General features: G+C 44.9%; 1 protein-coding gene across 1 annotated transcript in view; it reads right to left on the reverse strand.

The window, feature by feature from the left end:
- LOC106591088 (integrin alpha-11) overlaps window positions 1-17,696 on the reverse strand; it is a 215,535-nt gene extending 197,839 nt beyond the window's left edge. Inside the window, exon 1 of the mRNA XM_082957948.1 lies at window positions 17,516-17,696. Within this exon, the coding sequence (XP_082814074.1) occupies window positions 17,516-17,567 (52 nt within the window). The 5' untranslated portion in view covers window positions 17,568-17,696. The remainder of the gene's footprint in view (window positions 1-17,515) is intronic.
- Between the last annotated feature and the right edge of the window lie 1,578 nt (window positions 17,697-19,274).

A 19,274-nucleotide genomic window follows, 5' to 3' on the forward strand; every position in this document is an offset into this window, starting at 1 on the left:
TCCCAGTGAGCAGTCAGAACCCATCCCAGTGAGCAGTCAGAACCCATCCCAGTGAGCAGTCAGAACCCAGCCCAGTGAGCAGTCAGAACCGAACCCAGTGAGCAGTCAGAACCCATCCCAGTGAGTGGTTAGAACCCAGCCCAGTGAGCAGTCAGAACCCATCCCAGTGAGCAGTCAGAACCCATCCCAGTGAGCAGTCAGAACCCATCCCAGTGAGTGGTTAGAACCCAGCACAGTGAGCAGTCAGAACCCATCCCAGTGAGCAGTCAGAACCCAACCCAGTGAACAGTCAGAACCCATCCCAGTGAGCAGTCAGAACCCATCCCAGTGAGTGGTTAGAACCCATCCCAGTGAGCAGTCAGAACCCATCCCAGTGAGTGGTTAGAACCCATCCCAGTGAGCAGTCAGAACCCAGCCCAGTGAGCAGTCAGAACCCAACACAGTGAGCAGTCAGATCCCATCCCAGTGAGCAGTCAGAACCCATCCCAGTGAGCAGTCAGAACCCATCCCAGTGAGTGGTCAGAACCCAACCCAGTGAGCAGTCAGAACCCAGCCCAGTGAGCAGTCAGAACCCAACACAGTGAGCAGTCAGATCCCATCCCAGTGAGCTGAAGAGATGGATTTCATAGAGCACACAAAAACAGACCCCAGGACAAGCCCCCCCTTCTCTTACATCAACACAGTAGGGCCTATTTTGAATACCCTAAACCCCACTCTCAGTCCTCTCTATACAGCTCTACAATCTGTTAGGCTCTGAGGGTCAAGTCAAGTGATCCTTTTTTCTCCGTGGGAAATGTTTTTTATTTATGTCACCTTTATTTAACCAGGTAGGCAAGTTGAGAACAAGTTCTCATTTACAACTGCGACCTGGCCAAGATAAAGCAAAGCATTGTGACACAGACAACAACACAGCGTTACACATGGAGTAAACAAACAAGCCAATAACACAATAAACAAGTCAATGATACAGTAGAAAAAAGAAAGTCTATATACAGTGTGTGCGAAAGGCATGAGGAGGTAGGCAATAAATAGGCCATAGGAGCAAATAATTACAATTTAGCAGATTAACACTGGAGTGATAAATGAGCATATGATGATGTGCATGTGATGTGCATTAATGACATACAGTTAGGTGTGCAAAAGAGCAGAAAAGTAAATAAAATAAAAACAGTAAGGTGATGAGGTAGGCAGATAGGGTGGGCAATGTACAGATGGGCTATGTACAGCTGCAGCGATCGGTTAGCTGCTCACATAGCTGATGTTTAAAGTTGGTGAGGGCGGAGCTGTTGGCAGGGGTTGGAGTAGCCAGGAAGAAGGCATGGCCAGCCGTTGAGAAATGCTTATTGAAATTTTCGATTATCATGGATTTATCGGTGGTGACCGTGTTACCTAGCCTCAGTGCAGTGGGCAGCTGGGAGGAGGTGCTCTTATTCTCCATGGACTTTACAGTGTCCCAAAACTTTTTGGAGTTAGAGCTACAGGATGCAAATTTCTGCTTGAAAAAGCTAGCCTTTGCTTTCCTGACTGACTGCGTGTATTGGTTCCTGACTTCCCTGAACAGTTGCCTATCACGGGGACTATTCGATGCTATTGCAGTTCGCCACAGGATGTTTTTGTGCTGGTCAAGGGCAGTCAGGTCTGGAGTGAACCAAGAGCTATATCTGTTCTTAGTTCTGCATTTTTTGAATGGGGCATGCTTATCTAAGATGGTGAGGAAATTACTTTTAAAGAATGACCAGGCATCCTCGACTGACGGGATGAGGTCATTATCCTTCCAGGATACCCGGGCCAGGTCGATTAGAAAGGCCTGCTCACAGAAGTGTTTTAGGGAGCGTTTGACAGTGATGAGGGGTGGTCGTTTGACCGCGGACCCATAGCAGATACAGGCAATGAGGCAGTGATCGCTGAGATCCTGATTGAAAACAGCGGAGGTGTATTTTGGAGGGCAAGTTGGTCAGGATAACGTCTATGAGGGTGCCCATGTTTACGGATTTGGGGTTGTACCTGGTGGGTTCCTTGATGATTTGTGTGAGATTGAGGGCATCTAGCTTAAATTGTAGGACTGCCGGGGTGTTAAGCATATCTCAGTTTAGGTCACCTAACAGAACGAACTCTGAGGCTAGATGGGGGGCGATCAATACACAAATGGTGTCCAGGGCACAGCTGGGAGCGGAGGGGGGTCGATAGCAGGCAGCAACAGTGAGAGACTTATTTCTGGAGAGATTTAATTTTTAAAATTAGAAGTTCCAACTGTTTGGGTATAGACCTGGAAAGTATGACAGAACTTTGCAGGCTATCTCTGCAGTAGATTGCAACTCCTCCCCCTTTGGTAGTTCTATCTTGATGAAAAATGTTGTAGTTGGGTATGGAAATCTCAGAATTTTTGGTGGCCTTCCTAAGCCAGGATTCAGACACGGCAAGGACATCAGGGTTGGCGGAGTGTGCTAAAGCAGTGAGTAAAACGAACTTAGGGAGGAGGCTTCTGATGTTGACATGCATGAAACCAAGGCTTTTTCGATCACAGAAGTCAACAAATGAGGGTGCCTGGGGACATGCAGTGCCTGGGTTTACCTCCAAATCACCCGAGGAACAGAGGAGGAGTAGGATGAGGGTAAGGCTAAAGGCTATCAAAACTGGTCGCCGTGGGAAATGTATTTTGTTACTGGGATCACAACGTAAAAGCACCAACAAAGTTTATGAGGCGACATAACAAATAAATAGTTTTATAACAACTGACATAGAAGGTCAAAGTTGGGTTAGCTTCAGCACTGAGAGGCAAACCAATGGTTCAGAGACTATACAAGCGGCAGTTCAGGTATGGTTTTGTTGTGTATTGCTAATCATTTTTACCAAGATTAGAGCAGTATGGAGAGCTGATATATTAAATAAATAGTTAAAAGCAGAAAATGGCCAAGTACATTTTTATTTCCATTTGATGGACAAAGGGACTTGACAGAGAAAAGTGTGTATTGGACAAACGTGTGAAATGGATTGGAACTCGTTATTCAATTGCTGGTACTGATAGTGAGTAGGGCCAGGACAATACCATTATCACAATATGTTTTCCATGCCAAAAATGTAAACACAAAGCAGACCAAACTAGTCAGTCCTTTAAAAACCTGCTGTATGTAAAATATTGTGAGCTATAGATAGAAAATGTATCTTAATGTATCTATCTGTAGCTTGTCAACTATGTGTCTGTCTATCCCTGTTCTCTCCCCTCTGCACAGGCCATACAAACGCTTCACACCGCGTGGCTGCTGCCACTCTAACCTGGTGGTCCCAGCGCGCACGACCCACGTGGAGTTCCAGGTCTCCGGCAGCCTCTGGAACTGCCGGTCTGCAGCCAACAAGGCTGAGTTCATCTCAGCCTATGCTACCCTCCAGTCCCTAGACTTCCTGGCGCTGACGGAAACATGGATTACCACAGATAACACTGCTACTCCTACTGCTCTCTCTTCGTCTGCCCACGTGTTCTCGCATACCCCTAGAGCATCGAGCCAGCGGGGTGGTGGCACTGGAATCCTCATCTCTCCCAAGTGGACATTCTCTCTTTCTCCCCTGACCCATCTGTCTATCTCCTCATTTGAATTCCATGCTGTCACAGTTACCAGCCCTTTCAAGCTTAACATCCTTATCATTTATCGCCCTCCAGGTTCCCTTGGAGAGTTCATCAATGAGCTTGACGCCTTGATAAGTTCCTTTCCTCAGGATGGCTCACCTCTCACAGTTCTGGGTGACTTTAACCTCCCCACGTCTACCTTCGACTCATTCCTCTCTGCCTCCTTCTTTCCACTCCTCTCCTCTTTTGACCTCACCCTCTCACCTTCCCCCCCTACTCACAAGGCAGGCAATACGCTTGACCTCATCTTTACTAGATGCTGTTCTTCCACTAATCTCATTGCAACTCCCCTCCAAATCTCCGACCACTACCTTGTATCCTTTTCCCTCTTGCTCTCATCCAACACTTCTCACTCTGCCCCTACTCGGATGGTATTGCGCCGTCCCAACCTTCGCTCTCTCTCTCCCGCTACTCTCTCCTCTTCCATCCTATCATCTCTTCCCTCTGCTCAAACCTTCTCCAACCTATCTCCTGATTCTGCCTCCTCAACCCTCCTCTCCTCCCTTTCTGCATCCTTTGATTTTCTCTGTCCCCTATCCTCCAGGCCGGCTCGGTCCTCCCCTCCTGCTCCGTGGCTCGACGACTCACTACGAGCTCACAGAACAAGGCTCCGGGCAGCCGAGCGGAAATGGAGGAAAACTCGCCTCCCTGCGGACCTGGCATCCTTTCACTCACTCCTCTCTACATTCTCCTCTTCTGTCTCTGCTGCTAAAGCCACTTTCTACCACTCTAAATTCCAAGCATCTGCCTCTAACCCTAGGAAGCTCTTTGCTACCTTCTCCTCCCTCCTGAATCCTCCTCCCCCCCCCCCCTCCTCCCTCTCTGCGGATGACTTCGTCAACCATTTTGAAAAGAAGGTTGACGATATCCGATCCTCGTTTGCTAAGTCAAACGACACCGCTGGTCCTGCTCACACTGCCCTACCCTGTGCTTTGACCTCTTTCTCCCCTCTCTCTCCAGATGAAATCTCGCGTCTTGTGACGGCCGGCCGCCCAACAACCTGCCCACTTGACCCTATCCCCTCCTCTCTTCTCCAGACCATTTCCGGAGACCTTCTCCCCTTCCTCACCTCGCTCATCAACTCATCCTTGACCGCTGGCTACGTCCCTTCCGTCTTCAAGAGAGTGAGAGTTGCACCCCTTCTGAAAAAACCTACACTCGATCCCTCCGATGTCAACAACTACAGACCAGTATCCCTTCTTTCTTTTCTCTCCAAAACTCTTGAACGTGCCGTCCTTGGCCAGCTCTCCTGCTATCTCTCTCAGAATGACCTTCTTGATCCTAATCAGTCAGGTTTCAAGACTGGGCATTCAACTGAGACTGCTCTTCTCTGTGTCACGGAGGCTCTCCGCACTGCTAAAGCTAACTCTCTCTCCTCTGCTCTCATCCTTCTAGACCTATCTGCTGCCTTTGATACTGTGAACCATCAGATCCTCCTCTCCACCCTCTCCGAGTTGGGCATCTCCGGCGCGGCCCACGCTTGGATTGCGTCCTACCTGACAGGTCGCTCCTACCAGGTGGCGTGGCGAGAATCTGTCTCCGCACCATGCGCTCTCACCACTGGTGTCCCCCAGGGCTCTGTTCTAGGCCCTCTCCTATTCTCGCTATACACCAAGTCACTTGGCTCTGTCATATCCTCACATGGTCTCTCCTATCATTGCTATGCAGACGACACACAATTAATCTTCTCCTTTCCCCCTTCTGATAACCAGGCGGCGAATCGCATCTCTGCATGTCTGTCAGACATATCAGTGTGGATGACGGATCACCAGCTCAAGCTGAACCTCGGCAAGACGGAGCTGCTCTTCCTCCCGGGGAAGGACTGCCCGTTCCATGATCTCGCCATCACGGTTGACAACTCCCTTGTGTCCTCCTCCCAGAGTGCTAAGAACCTTGGCGTGATCCTGGACAACACCCTGTCGTTCTCCACTAACATCAAGGCGGTGACCCGATCCTGTAGGTTCATGCTCTACAACATTCGCAGAGTACAACCCTGCCTCACACAGGAAGCGGCGCAGGTCCTAATCCAGGCACTTGTCATCTCCCGTCTGGATTACTGCAACTCGCTGTTGGCTGGGCTCCCTGCCTGTGCCATTAAACCCCTACAACTCATCCAGAACGCCGCAGCCCGTCTGGTGTTCAACCTTCCCAAGTTCTCTCACGTCACCCCGCTCCTCCGCTCTCTCTACTGGCTTCCAGTTGAAGCTCGCATCCGCTACAAGACCATGGTGATTGCCTACGGAGCTGTGAAGGGAACGGCACCTCCATACCTTCAGGCTCTGATCAGGCCCTACACCCAAACAAGGGCACTGCGTTCATCCACCACTGGCCTGCTGGCCCCCCTACCTCTGAGGAAGCACAGTTCCCGCTCAGCCCAGTCAAAACTGTTCGCTGCTCTGGCACCCCAATGGTGGAACAAGCTCCCTCACGACGCCAGGACAGCGGAGTCAATCACCACCTTCCGGAGACACCTGAAACCCCACCTCTTTAATGAATACCTAGGATAGGATAAAGTAATCCTTCTAACCCCCCCCCCCCCCCCCCCCCCTTAAAAGATTTAGATGCACTATTGTAAAGTGGTTGTTCCACTGGATATCATAAGGTGAATGCACCATTTTGTAAGTCGCTCTGGATAAGAGCGTCTGCTAAATGACTTAAATGTAAAATGTAAATGTAAAATAAATACATGTGACTCTGGATGACATCATAATGATGTTTGTTTCAACATTAGGGCTGTTTTCCTAAAGATCTTAAATCCGCATTGTGTTTTGTTTCTTTGTTACGATACTAACAAGTTTCGATGGTATCGTCCTGGCCCTAGTAGTTAAAATTATGATTTTTTTTTTTTCATAGAAAGTAAGAAAGAAAGTCTATATACAGTCTATATACATTTGAACGAAACATCAGTCACTTGCGAGATGCAGTTAACAGTTGGGATTCAATACCATGAAAGAAGAGTATCAAAGTCAAAGTCAGGACAATAACCATTTCCTTTGAAATATAGTACTGTCGTGGTTCATTCTTTAGAACAGTTAGATTTTTCACATTGACAGTTTTAAATGAGATTACCTCTGCTTTCAAGGCAGCTGAAGAATTGAAATCTAATGAGAGCACTGCAACTGCAGAAAAAATATCTTTATAATCCTCCAAAATATATATGTCTCACTAGTATATTCTGCCAACAGATGTTGCTCCTCTGTCAAGAGAAATTATACAAGAGTATATGTGAGCATACAGTGCCTTCGGGAAGTATTCAGATCACTTGATTCTTTCCACATTTTGTTACGTTACAGCCTTATTCTAAAATGTATTAAATAAAACAATTTCCTCAGTAATCTACACACAATACCCCATAATGACAAAGCAAAAATAGGTTTTTAGAAATGTTTGCAAATGTTTTAAAAACAAAAAAACAGAAAAACCTTATTTACATAAGTATTCAGACCTTTTGCTATGAGACTCAAAATTGAGCTCAGGTGCATCCTGTTTCCATTGATCATCCTTGAGATGTTTCTACAACTTGATTGGAGTCCACCTGTGGTAAAATCAATTTATTGGACATGATTTGGAAAGGCACACAGCGGTCTACAGTGGCAGCCTTACAACCTGGAATTAAAATACATTTTTGGGGGGGTTTGTATCATTTGATTTACACAACCACTTTGAAGATGCTAAATATTTTTTATAGTAAAACAAACAAGAAATAAGGCCAAAAAACTTAAAATTTGAGCCTGAATAACTATTCACCACCCCAAAGTCAATACTTTGTAGAGCCACCTTTTTCAGCAATTACAGCTGCAAGTCTCTTGGGGTATGTCTCTATAAGCTTGGCACATCTAGCCACTGGGATTTTTGCCCATTCTTCAGGGCAAAACTGCTCTAGCTCCTTCAAGTTGGATGGGTTCCGCTTGTGTACTAGGCCATTCCAAGACATTTAAAAGTGTCCCCTTAAACCACCCGAGTGTTGCTTTAGCAGTATGCTTAGGGTCATTGTCCTGCTGGAAGGTGAACCTCCGTCCCAGTCTCAAATCTCTTGAAGACTGAATCAGGTTTCCCTAAAAAATGTCCCTGTATTTAGCACCATCCATCATTCCTTCAATTCTGATCAGTTTCCCAGACTCTGCCGATGAGAAACATACCCACAGCATGATGCTGCCACCACCATGCTTCACTGTGGGGATGGGGTTCTCGGGGTGATGAGAGGTGTTGGGTTTGGGGACATAGCGTTTTCCTTGATGGCCAAAAAGCTCAGTTTTAGTCTCATCTAACCAGAGTACCTTCTTCCATATGTTTGGGGAGTCGCCCACATGCCTTTTGGCGAACACCAAACGTGTTTGCTTCTTTTTTTATTTAAGCAATGGCTTTTTTTCTGACCACTCTTCCGTAAAGCCCAGCTCTGTGGAGTGTACGGCTTAAAGTGGTCCTAGGTACAGATACTTAAATCTCCGATGTGGAGCTTTGCAGCTCCTTCAGGGTTATCTTGGTCTCTTTGTTGCCTCTCTGATTAATGCCCTCCTTGCCTGGTCCATGAGTTTTGGTGGGCGGCCCTCTCTTGGCAGGTTTGTTGTGGTGCCATATTCTTAAAAAAAAAATTATAATGGATTTAATGGTGTTCTGTGGGATGTTCAAAGTTTCGGATATTTTTTTTATAACCACACCCTGATCTGTACTTTTCCACAACTGTGTCCCTGACCTGGTTGGAGAGCTCCTTGGTCGTCATGGTGCCACTTGCTTGGTGGTGCCCCTTGCTTAGTGGTGTTGCAGACTCTGGGGCCTTTCAGAACAGGTGAATATATACTGAGATCATGTGACAGATCCTGTGACACTTAGATTGCACACAGGTGGACTTTTTTAACTAGTTATGTGACTTCTGAAGGTAATTGGTTGCACCAGATCTTATTTAGGGGCTTCATAGCAAAGGGAGTGAATACTTAAGCACGCAACATTTTTCCGTTTAAATGTAAAAAAAAAAAGAAAAAAGATTTGAAACAACTTATTTTTTTCATTTCACTTCACCAATTTGGACTGTTATGTCTATGTCCATTACATGAAATCCAAATAAAAATCTATTTCAATTACAGGCTGTAATACAACAAAATAGGAAAAATGCCAAGGGGGTGAATACTTTTGCAAGGCACTCTATATAAGGTCCCACAGTTGACAGTGCATGTCAGAGCAAAAACCAAGCCATGAGGTCAAAGGAATTGTCCGTAGAGCTCCAAGACAGGATTGTGGCACAACGCCTCGTGGCACAACGCCTCTCCGCTCTTTGACCTAGATAGTTTGTGTGTATGCATTGATATGTAGGCAACGTGTGCCTTTTTAAAAATGCATTTAGTTCTTTCCTTGAGCTGTTCTTGTCTATTACTGTTCTGTAGTATGTCATTCTGTATTATGTTTCATGTTTTGTGTGGACCCCAGGAAGAGTTGCTGCTGCTTTTGCAACAGCTAATGGGGATCCTAATAAAATATTTCTGCAGCATTGAAGGTCCCCAAGAACACAGTGGCCTCCATCATTCTTAAATGGAAGAAGTTTGGAACTGTAACATGTACGCTGGGAGTCGGGACGCAAGTTCAGGGAGTGTATTTAATAAATAAATGAACATAGAACAAAACAAGAAACACGGGTAGCGTACAGACATGAACACTGGAACAGAAACAATTATGCCTAGGGAAAGAATCAAAGGGAGTGACATTTATAGGGAAGGTAATCAGGCAGGTGATGGAGTTCAGGTCTGATGAGGTGCTGGTGAGAAGTGTGCGTAATAATGTGCGGAATAATGTGCGGAATAATGAGCAGCCTGTTGACCTCGAGTGCCGGAGAGGGAGTATATGTGACAGGAACCACCAAGACTCTTCCTAGAGCTGGCAGCCTGGCCAAACTGGACAATAGGGGGAGAAGGGCCTTGGTCAGGGAGTTCCTCTGTGGAGCTGGGAGAACCTTCCAGAAGGACAACCATCTCTGCAGCACTCCACCAATCAGAGTGACCAGATGGAAGCCACTCCTCAGTAAAAGGCACATGACAGCCCGCTTGGAGTTTGCCAAAAGACACCTAAAGACTTTCAGACCATGAGAAACAAGATTCTCTGGTCTGATGAAACCAAGATCGAACTCTTTGCCCTGAATGCCAAGCGTCACGTCTGGAGGAAACCTTGCACCATCTCTACAGTGAAGCATGGTGGTGGCAGCATCATGCTGTGGGGATGTTTTTTCCGCAACAGGGACTGGGAGACTAGTCAGGATCGAGGCAAAGATGAACGGAGCAAAGGACAAAAGAGATCCTTGATGAAAACCTGCTCCAGAGCGCTCAGGACCTCAGACTGGGGCAAAGGTTCACCTTAAAACAAGAGAACAACCCTAAGCACACAGCCAAGACAACGCAGGAGTGGCTTCGGGACAAGTCTCTGAATGTCCTTGAGTGGCCCAGCCAGAGCCCGGACTTGAACCCGATGAAACATCTCTGGATTGCTGTGCAGCAACGCTCCACATCCAATCTGAAAGAGTTTGAGAGGATCTGCAAAGAAGAATGGGAGAAACTCCCCAATTACAGGTGTGCCAAGCTTGTAGCATCATACCCATGAAGACTCAAGTCTGTAATCACTGTCAAAGGTGCTTCAACAAAGTACTGAGTAAAAGGTCTGAATACTTATGTAAATGTGATATTTCAGTTTTTCATTTTTGTATAATATTAGCAAACATTTCTAAAAACCTGTTTTTGCTTTGTCATTATGGTGTATTGTGTATAGATTGATGAGGAAAAGAAACAATGTGTCACGAACCTCGTCTTCTGACGATATTGCGAAATCACTGTCGGAGAACGTGGACCAATACGCAGCAGGTTGTGTGCTCAACATCATGTTTATTAAACACGTTGATCACGAAAAAACAATAAATGCAGACAACACGACAGGAGACAGTTTTGCAGGCTATAACTAGCAGTGCAAAAAACAACTACCCACGAAACACAAAGACAAACACACCCCACTATATAGGACTCCCAATCAAAGGCAACTCAACACACCTGCCTTCAATTGAGAGTCCAACCCCAATTAACTAGAAATAGAAACACAGACATAGACCAGTGACAAACCCCATAAACATACATCAACTCCCCTCTGCCACGTCCTGACCAAACTACAATAACCAAATATACTCTATACTGGTCAGGACGTGACACAATGTAATCAATTTTAGAATAATGTCACGTCCTGACCATAGTAAGATGTTATTTTCTATGGTAGAGTAGGTCAGGGTGTGACAGGGGGTGTTTTGTGTTTTTCTATGTTTTCTATATCTATGTTTAGTTCTAGTTTTCTATTTCTATGTTGATTTTTTGGGGGATGATCTCCAATTAGAGGCAGCTGGTTCTTGTTGTCTCTAATTGGAGATCATACTTAAGTAGGGTTTTTTTCCACCTGTGTTTGTGGGTAGTTATTTTCTGTTTAGTTAGTCTGTGTACCTGACAGAACTGTTGGCTGTTTGTTTGTTATTTTGTCTTTAGTATTCTGAGTTCAACACGCTGCGCCTTGGTCCCCTCTCTACGACAGCCGTTACGAATAAGGCTTGTACTTAACAAAATGTGGAAAAAGACAAGGGGTCTGAATACTTTCTGAAGGCACTGTATATCTAGCATATATTATTGCTAAATGGTTCAGTTGTTGATAAGGCATCACATTGTTTCCTGCCAAATTGAATGACACGGTCATAAAATATATGTTCTGGTTGGAGAAAACTTCCATTCATGGCTACCATCACTGCAATGTACAGTATGCAGCTCAATCTAAATATTGACATATTCCCCACATTGCTAATTTCCTGTTGCATGAATGGTTCACATGGTCAGCTGTTCTTTGATCTCCCCCAAAATATTATCCAGAGGGAGTCAAGTATTTTAATTAAGCTGAAATAAAAAATGCTGCTAAATGTTGGAAGAAATGGTGTTGAACAGCTATAATTTTTCACAGCAGGTGGTGTATTTGAATTCTTTCCCATATGGGTTTTCATAATTTTTCTAGGCGTGCCGTCTTAAGTACACATAAACACAAATGACTCCTCTAGCCGGCGCTTTGATGTCTTCGAGGCTCGTTATAGAAAGAAAACTATCCCAGATACCATCACAGAGCAGCTTTGCTGTACTTCCTACCAAGAAAAAGAGAGAGCAAAAAGAACAACATAGAGAGAAAATGAGCGAGAGACGGAAAGAGTGGAGGTGAAAGCGTGAGATGGGGAGGAGATCCAGTTTCCATTTCAAACCCCTAATGTGGCAGAGCAATTTAATATTCCCAGTAATATCAGCAGCTCCTAAAGCTAGGCCAGAGTCTTGCCGGGTTTCCTGTATACCGGCTCTTCTGCCCAGATAAATAAACCAGCACCAAGCTGCAGGAGCTCCACCGCAGCCCCACTGATGGAGAGACGACCCACGGGTGCACTATGAACAGCCAGGGGTGCAACGCCTGCTAGAATGGATCCTCACACAGGACTTGATGGAGCTTCATGCTACTCAGCGTTATGGTCAGGTTTCAGTTCATGAGAGGGGATGCTGATGCCCTTTAAAAGGATGCATGCAACGCCCATAATGTGACCTGGGACTTGGATGCATCATACACAGCTCTACACAGTGCTGAACAAAATAACTATTCTACAATTTGTCAAACATAGACACGGGGGCCTTTCAGGGAAGATGTGAAAGACTTCATCTCCACACACATGGCCACCTCACAGCGTCTGCCATGCTGGTCTGTGTGTGGGTAACAGTCATAATGCTTCAGGGCATGACTGTTACCCACAGGCCAAGATTCTGGGCCAGCAGATTGAGTTTAACCAAATCCGCATGGTGAGACGGCAGCTCTCCACCACCTCTCTGAAAATCAGCCTTCATTGGTTCACCTATAAGTGGTGGAGAAGTCAATGTTCCAGATTCTAATATGAAACGGTCAAACGTTCTCTGTACTTTATGAAGGAATTCACATTGCAGCTCGTGCACAAAAGAGCAGCCCTGCGATTGGAGGTGTACACCTCACATGAGGTAAAAGGTGCAACTCAGCATCTTTTAGTTGGCCCGTTCTGGATCTTCTTGCACTGGATGGCTTTTCTCTGGAAAGCTCATCTGAGCCCTGTTGAAAGATGCTTCACAATGGATGGTGCTGGTGACATGATGGGATGTGAGTCATGATGGAGTATCTGGCACCAGATGTGCCACTCCCACACAGGAGTTTGGCACTGCTAAGCACGCTGTCTGCCTTCTCGGCCAGCTCTAAGCCCTCCCAGGGTTAACAAAATCCTCCGTGGCAGAGCTTGAAGCAGTGCCATGTACTGTATAAGCCATGCCTACAGAGCAGGTCTGGGGTGAGTTGTCATGCACAGCTGTAAGCCACTGTGGAGACATCAGGACATTCATAACTGCAACAGTCAGTGTCTAAGGACAGGCTGAATGACATACTGATTCATTATTGGGACATTGACCCTGTACAGTACTTCAAAAGTTTAGATTTGAAATCAAACAATGACTATGCAGTCTGTCAGCTTTAATTTGAGGGTATTTTCACGATATCGGGTGAACCGTTTAGAAATTACAGCACGTTTTCTACATAGTGAGAAAGTTACAGATGCACAAATATCATAACCCCCCCCTCCCTGTTATTGTAATGGTGAGATGTTAGCATTTCCTGGGGCTACGATATTTGTCCGTCTGTAACTTTCTCACTCATCATTATTCACAATTCATTCAGGATTAACTGTAATCATGTTAGCATCCACATTACTGTAGAATTGTTCAGAAACATATTATATTCTCATGTACAATAAAATTACACAATACATTATTTACCATTAATTTATTTTGGGCACAAAATAATCTGAAACACAACCAAAACAAACAGCAAACGCATCCATCAAATGTGTGGAGTCACAAGCTTGATGTAGTCATTGAGTGCTATGAATATGGGACCAAATTCTTAACTTTTTACTACTTTTATACACATATAAGAGAATTTGTCCCAATTTTTTTGGTCCCTTAAAATGAAGGGACTGTCACAGTCTGACTGTGTACAAAAAGTGCTATGTTTCTAAACAGTTCAACCAACATGGATGAATTTACCCTCAAATTAAAGATGACAGTCTGCAATTTAACAGCATAGTCATTCTTTCAAATCCACAGTTTTGGAGTTTAGAGCCCAAAGAAGAGAAAATGATGCACTGTCCCAATAATTACTGAGGGCTCTGTATGAGGACAAACATGTTGCGTTGGGATAAACATGATGTACGAGGACAAACATGTTGCGTTGGGATAAACATGCTGTACGAGGACAAACATGTAGCGTTGGGATAAACATGATGTACGAGGACAAACATGTTGCGTTGGGATAAACATGCTGTACGAGGACAAACATGTTGCGTTGGGATAAACATGATGTACGAGGACAAACATGTTGCGTTGGGATAAACATGATGTACGAGGACAAACGTGTTGCGTTGGGATAAACATGCTGTACGAGGACAAACATGTAGCGTTGGGATAAACATGCTGTACGAGGACAAACATGTTGCGTTGGGATAAACATGATGTACGAGGACAAACATGTTGCGTTGGGATAAACATGATGTACGAGGACAAACATGTAGCGTTGGGATAAACATGCTGTACGAGGACAAACATGTAGCGTTGGGATAAACATGATGTACGAGGACAAACATGTAGCGTTGGGATAAACATGCTGTACGAGGACAAACATGTTGCGTTGGGATAAACATGCTGTACGAGGACAAACATGTAGCGTTGGGATAAACATGATGTACGAGGACAAACATGTTGCGTTGGGATAAACATGATGTACGAGGACAAACATGTAGCGTTGGGATAAACATGCTGTACGAGGACAAACATGTAGCGTTGGGATAAACATGCTGTACGAGGACAAACATGTTGCGTTGGGATAAACATGCTGTACGAGGACAAACATGTTGCGTTGGGATAAACATGCTGTACGAGGACAAACATGTTGCGTTGGGATAAACATGATGTACGAGGACAAACATGTTGCGTTGGGATAAACATGCTGTACGAGGACAAACATGTAGCGTTGGGATAAACATGATGTACGAGGACAAACATGTTGCGTTGGGATAAACATGATGTACGAGGACAAACATGTTGCGTTGGGATAAACATGATGTACGAGGACAAACATGTTGCGTTGGGATAAACATGATGTACGAGGACAAACATGTTGCGTTGGGATAAACATGCTGTACGAGGACAAACATGTTGCGTTGGGATAAACATGATGTACGAGGACAAACATGTTGAGTTGGGATAAACATGATGTACGAGGACAAACATGTTGCGTTGGGATAAACATGATGTACGAGGACAAACATGTTGCGTTGGGATAAACATGCTGTACGAGGACAAACATGTTGCGTTGGGATAAACATGATGTACGAGGACAAACGTGTTGCGTTGGGATAAACATGCTGTATGAGGACAAACATGTTGCGTTGGGATAAACATGATGTACGAGGACAAACGTGTTGCGTTGGGATAAACATGCTGTACGAGGACAAACATGTAGCGTTGGGATAAACATGCTGTACGAGGACAAACATGTTGCATTAGGCATCTAACAGGTGAAGAATACAGACTGTATGTGAGCGAAGAAATTGGTAACGACCGGATTTTTTAAAAAGCAACACCATTTTCAAACTCCACTATTTACTTTAAACAGTTTTTGTGTGTTTTTGTGCAGCCCGAGCGAGATTTGACACTGCTCGCTTAATGAACCCATAAAACTCAATGAGCAGTGTAACAAGTCCAACCTGGCCCTCTAAACCTGCCCTCTCGCACTCAGGCCTAACAAGTAAAGTGTTGTCTTGACAACACGGCCAGGCTTGTGTGACAGCTTTGGAAAACCGTTGAATGCCCGCAGGCTGTTCATACCTCAAACAGACTGTGCACTCTTCATGTGGCTCACTGTTTCAATCTCTAAATACAGCCCCATCCACAGTGCTGCAACTGGTTACAGCTGCAAGATCACATATAGACAGCAGCAGTGGACAGCTGTGAATATGTCAGAATGATCCAGCCAACCCTTCAGCAAACCCTGATCCTCTGTGGAAATGACAGCACCAAATGACCTTTGGTCTGCTTCAGAAGGTACATTGTTTGCCCCAGACGTAGGCTCTGTCTGGATGAGTGTCCACTGAGTTTGTCCTTATTGACTAAAGGCTTGAAGCCCACTAACTTTGCTGCCACAGCTCCCTCAGTTTTTCACTCAATGTGTTGTCATCAGCATGTATGCCATGACATTTTGCTATGTCACTATTCCCGCTACCACCATTCTGACCATGTTAAGCAGCCTCGTTCAAACAGGACATTTAGTGAAGCAAACTACCACAATAAATAAATCAAATCTTGAATGCAGCCCCTTCGCGTCTTATTGTCAGAGCTTCTTTCCCAGTCCGGCCAAACAGCTTCTCTCTCTCTCATTCCAGACTGTTTCTGTGTTCGCAAGGTTGACCTCTCCTCCCCTCGGCAAGACTGTATGTGTCCAAAACTTGGACCCAACATCAAATTCCTCTACCTCAGCAAATATTTCCAGTAGACATTTCCTCTACTGCTCCACCCTCAGGCCTCATGTCATCTAACAACGTCTAATCAAAGATTAATAATAGCTAGTCTACTTCAACAAGAGGGTGTAAAAACCGTGGGAACCTAGTGCTATCCAACTGCTTGTTAGATTAAGGTCAGTAGTACATTACTGGAAAGCAGTAAGGACAAGAAATGTCAGCCATTTCCAAATGACTTAAACAGTGACATACTGTACATTGCCGTAGACTGAAGCAATTACACTAATATATACAGTATGGCTGGCTACCAGTATTGTGAGCCGTGTGCACTCTTTGGAAGCCACCTGTCATAGCAATCTCTCTTGACATTGGTCCAATCTCATATTACCATATAATTAAAATAGATGAAGATCGACAGCGGGGTGCAGTCCATATCATATCAGGTTATACAATTCAGGTCATATAGCCATAGGAAATTCAAACAACCCATTCTCTCTCTCTCTCTCTCTCTCTATTCCACTTCAATATGTTGCTGCTATTGTAATTTTACTGGTAATTGACCCCAGTTCTGGCTGTGCACCACACATTTCCAGATGCTGGAAACTCTGAGCGCTTAGTTTCTAAACAGATAGCACCACCTTTCATTTCAAAGGACACACCTGCTTCCAATGAGAGACAGAGCACCTCTGTCAAACCTGAGGGAACCAGCACATCCCTTCAATAAGCCAACTCAGCACCCATCTCTCTCACACAGTATGATATAAGATATGTGAGACTAAATTATGAGACTAAGATATGAGATTAGTTCGAGATATGATACTAAGGTATCAGAGTATTTCTAGATATGAGATTAAGATATGAGACTAAGATATAAAACTTAGATTTTAGAGTAGATCAAGATATGAGACTGATATTATAGTAGTTTGACATATTCGCTGCACGAGAGAAGAGACTCATTTACTAGTTCTTCAGAAAGCCACTTCACTTAGGACACCGTGGAATTATATTCCTGTCTACATTTCCATATAAATATTGGAGAACTGAAAGCTAGACTGTCTGCCTCTTCTTATGCAAACATTAGACTAACTTTAGCTCCTATAAAAGCTATGCCACAAACGTTTTATGTGCCTTCCAGAGAGAGCTGGAATAAATAAAATGTAATAACTACTACTTATTGTACACATGCATAGGACCACACACACACACACACACACACACACACACACACACACACACACACACACACACACACACACACACACACACACACACACACACACACACACACACACACACACACACACACACACACACACACATTAGCTCACCTGGCAACAGGCTGCAGCAGATCCAGAGAAACACAGCGCGGCAGTACTCCATGTGTTTAGTCGGTGTGTGTGTGTGTATGGTGTGTGTGTGTGTGTGTGTCTGGGGGCTGAGGCAGAGAGACCCAGCAGCGTGCTCTGTTAAAGATTCAGCTCTGGTTGACTCCACGGCTAGTCAAAACGCTCACTATATCTGAGGAGGTAGGAGGGGACTGTGGCTGAACTGAAAGGAGGTCCACGTTGAACCAGCAGAGAGGACTCTCCTCTCAGTCCCTCTGCTACTCAGACAGAGCAGTGAGCGGAGACACACACACGCTATCCACCGCAAGCACAGATCTTGGATCAGTTCCTCTGGATAATCAGAGGCAAAGTTGATGGAGTTTGAATACAGTCATTCCATTATTTTTAAAACTACAGTGTGTCTTGGTATGGTATAGTTGAAGCAATACGTGTCCTCTCTCTTCTGCTACCAAATATACTGATGATAAAGTAGACTTTCTTCAACTGCATGGTTGGTTATGGGCTTGTCAGTCAGCATTTCACTGTAAAGTCTACACATGTTGTATTCGGCGCATGTCACAAATACGATTTGATTAACAATGAAGTGGAATGTAATCAGAGGGGTTGGGTTATTTATTTAATTTTTATTTAAAAAAATGATTTAACCTTTATTTAACTAGGCAAGTCAGTTAAGAACAAATTGTTATTTACAGTGAAGGCCTACCCCGGCCAAACCCGGACCATGCTGGGCCAATTGTGCACCGCCCTATGTGACTCCAAATCACGGCCGGATGTGATACAGCCTGGATTTGAACAAGGGACTGTAGTAACGCCTCTTGCACTGAGATGCAGTGCCTTAGACCGCTGCGGCACTCGGGTTAAATGCGGAAGAAACGTTTCAGTTGAATGCATTCACTTGTACAACTGACTAGGTATCCCCCTTTCCCTAATCAGAGAATATATCTTCAGAACAGCTGTGTTTTAAAAGACAAAAAGTTGTGTTTTTCATAGCACTGATGCTTGACAATCATGTTGTGACCACACGGCGCCCAATGTATTAATGAGGAACACCTCATACCCCCACAGTCAAACCATCCAGACTGAACTGTTACCTCATACCCCCACAGTCAAACCATCCAGACTGAACTGCTTCCTCATACCCCCACAGTCAAATCATCCAGACTGAACTGCTACCTCATACCCCCACAGTCAAACCATCCAGACTGAACTGCTACTTCATACCCCCACAGTCAAACCATCCAGACTGAACTGCTACCTCATACCCCCACAGTCAAACCATCCAGACTGAACTGTTACCTCATACCCCCACAGTCAAACCATCCAGACTGAACTGCTACCTCATACCCCCACAGTCAAACCATCCAGACTGAACTGCTTCCTCATACCCCCACAGTCAAACCACCCAGACTGAACTTCATAATGACCCATGTAATGTAACAACGGATACTAAGACCTCATACCCCCACAGTCAAACCATCCAGACTGAACTGTTACCTCATACCCCCACAGTCAAACCATCCAGACTGAACTTCATAATGACCCATGTAATGTAACAACGGATACTAAGACTGAGGGAACCGTAAGAGTCAGCACATAACCCAACATAAAGACATCTATACACGCACCGTGACATCTCACATCCCGTGCATAGAAGTACTTTCATTGATCGATAATAGGAACAATGAGATACAGTTGATTACATGTACAGTTGAAGTCGGAAGTTTACATACACCTTAGCCAA

Source organism: Salmo salar, chromosome 11 (assembly GCF_965601325.2).
Source record: "Salmo salar chromosome 11, fSalSal1, whole genome shotgun sequence".
NCBI lineage: Eukaryota > Metazoa > Chordata > Actinopteri > Salmoniformes > Salmonidae > Salmo > Salmo salar.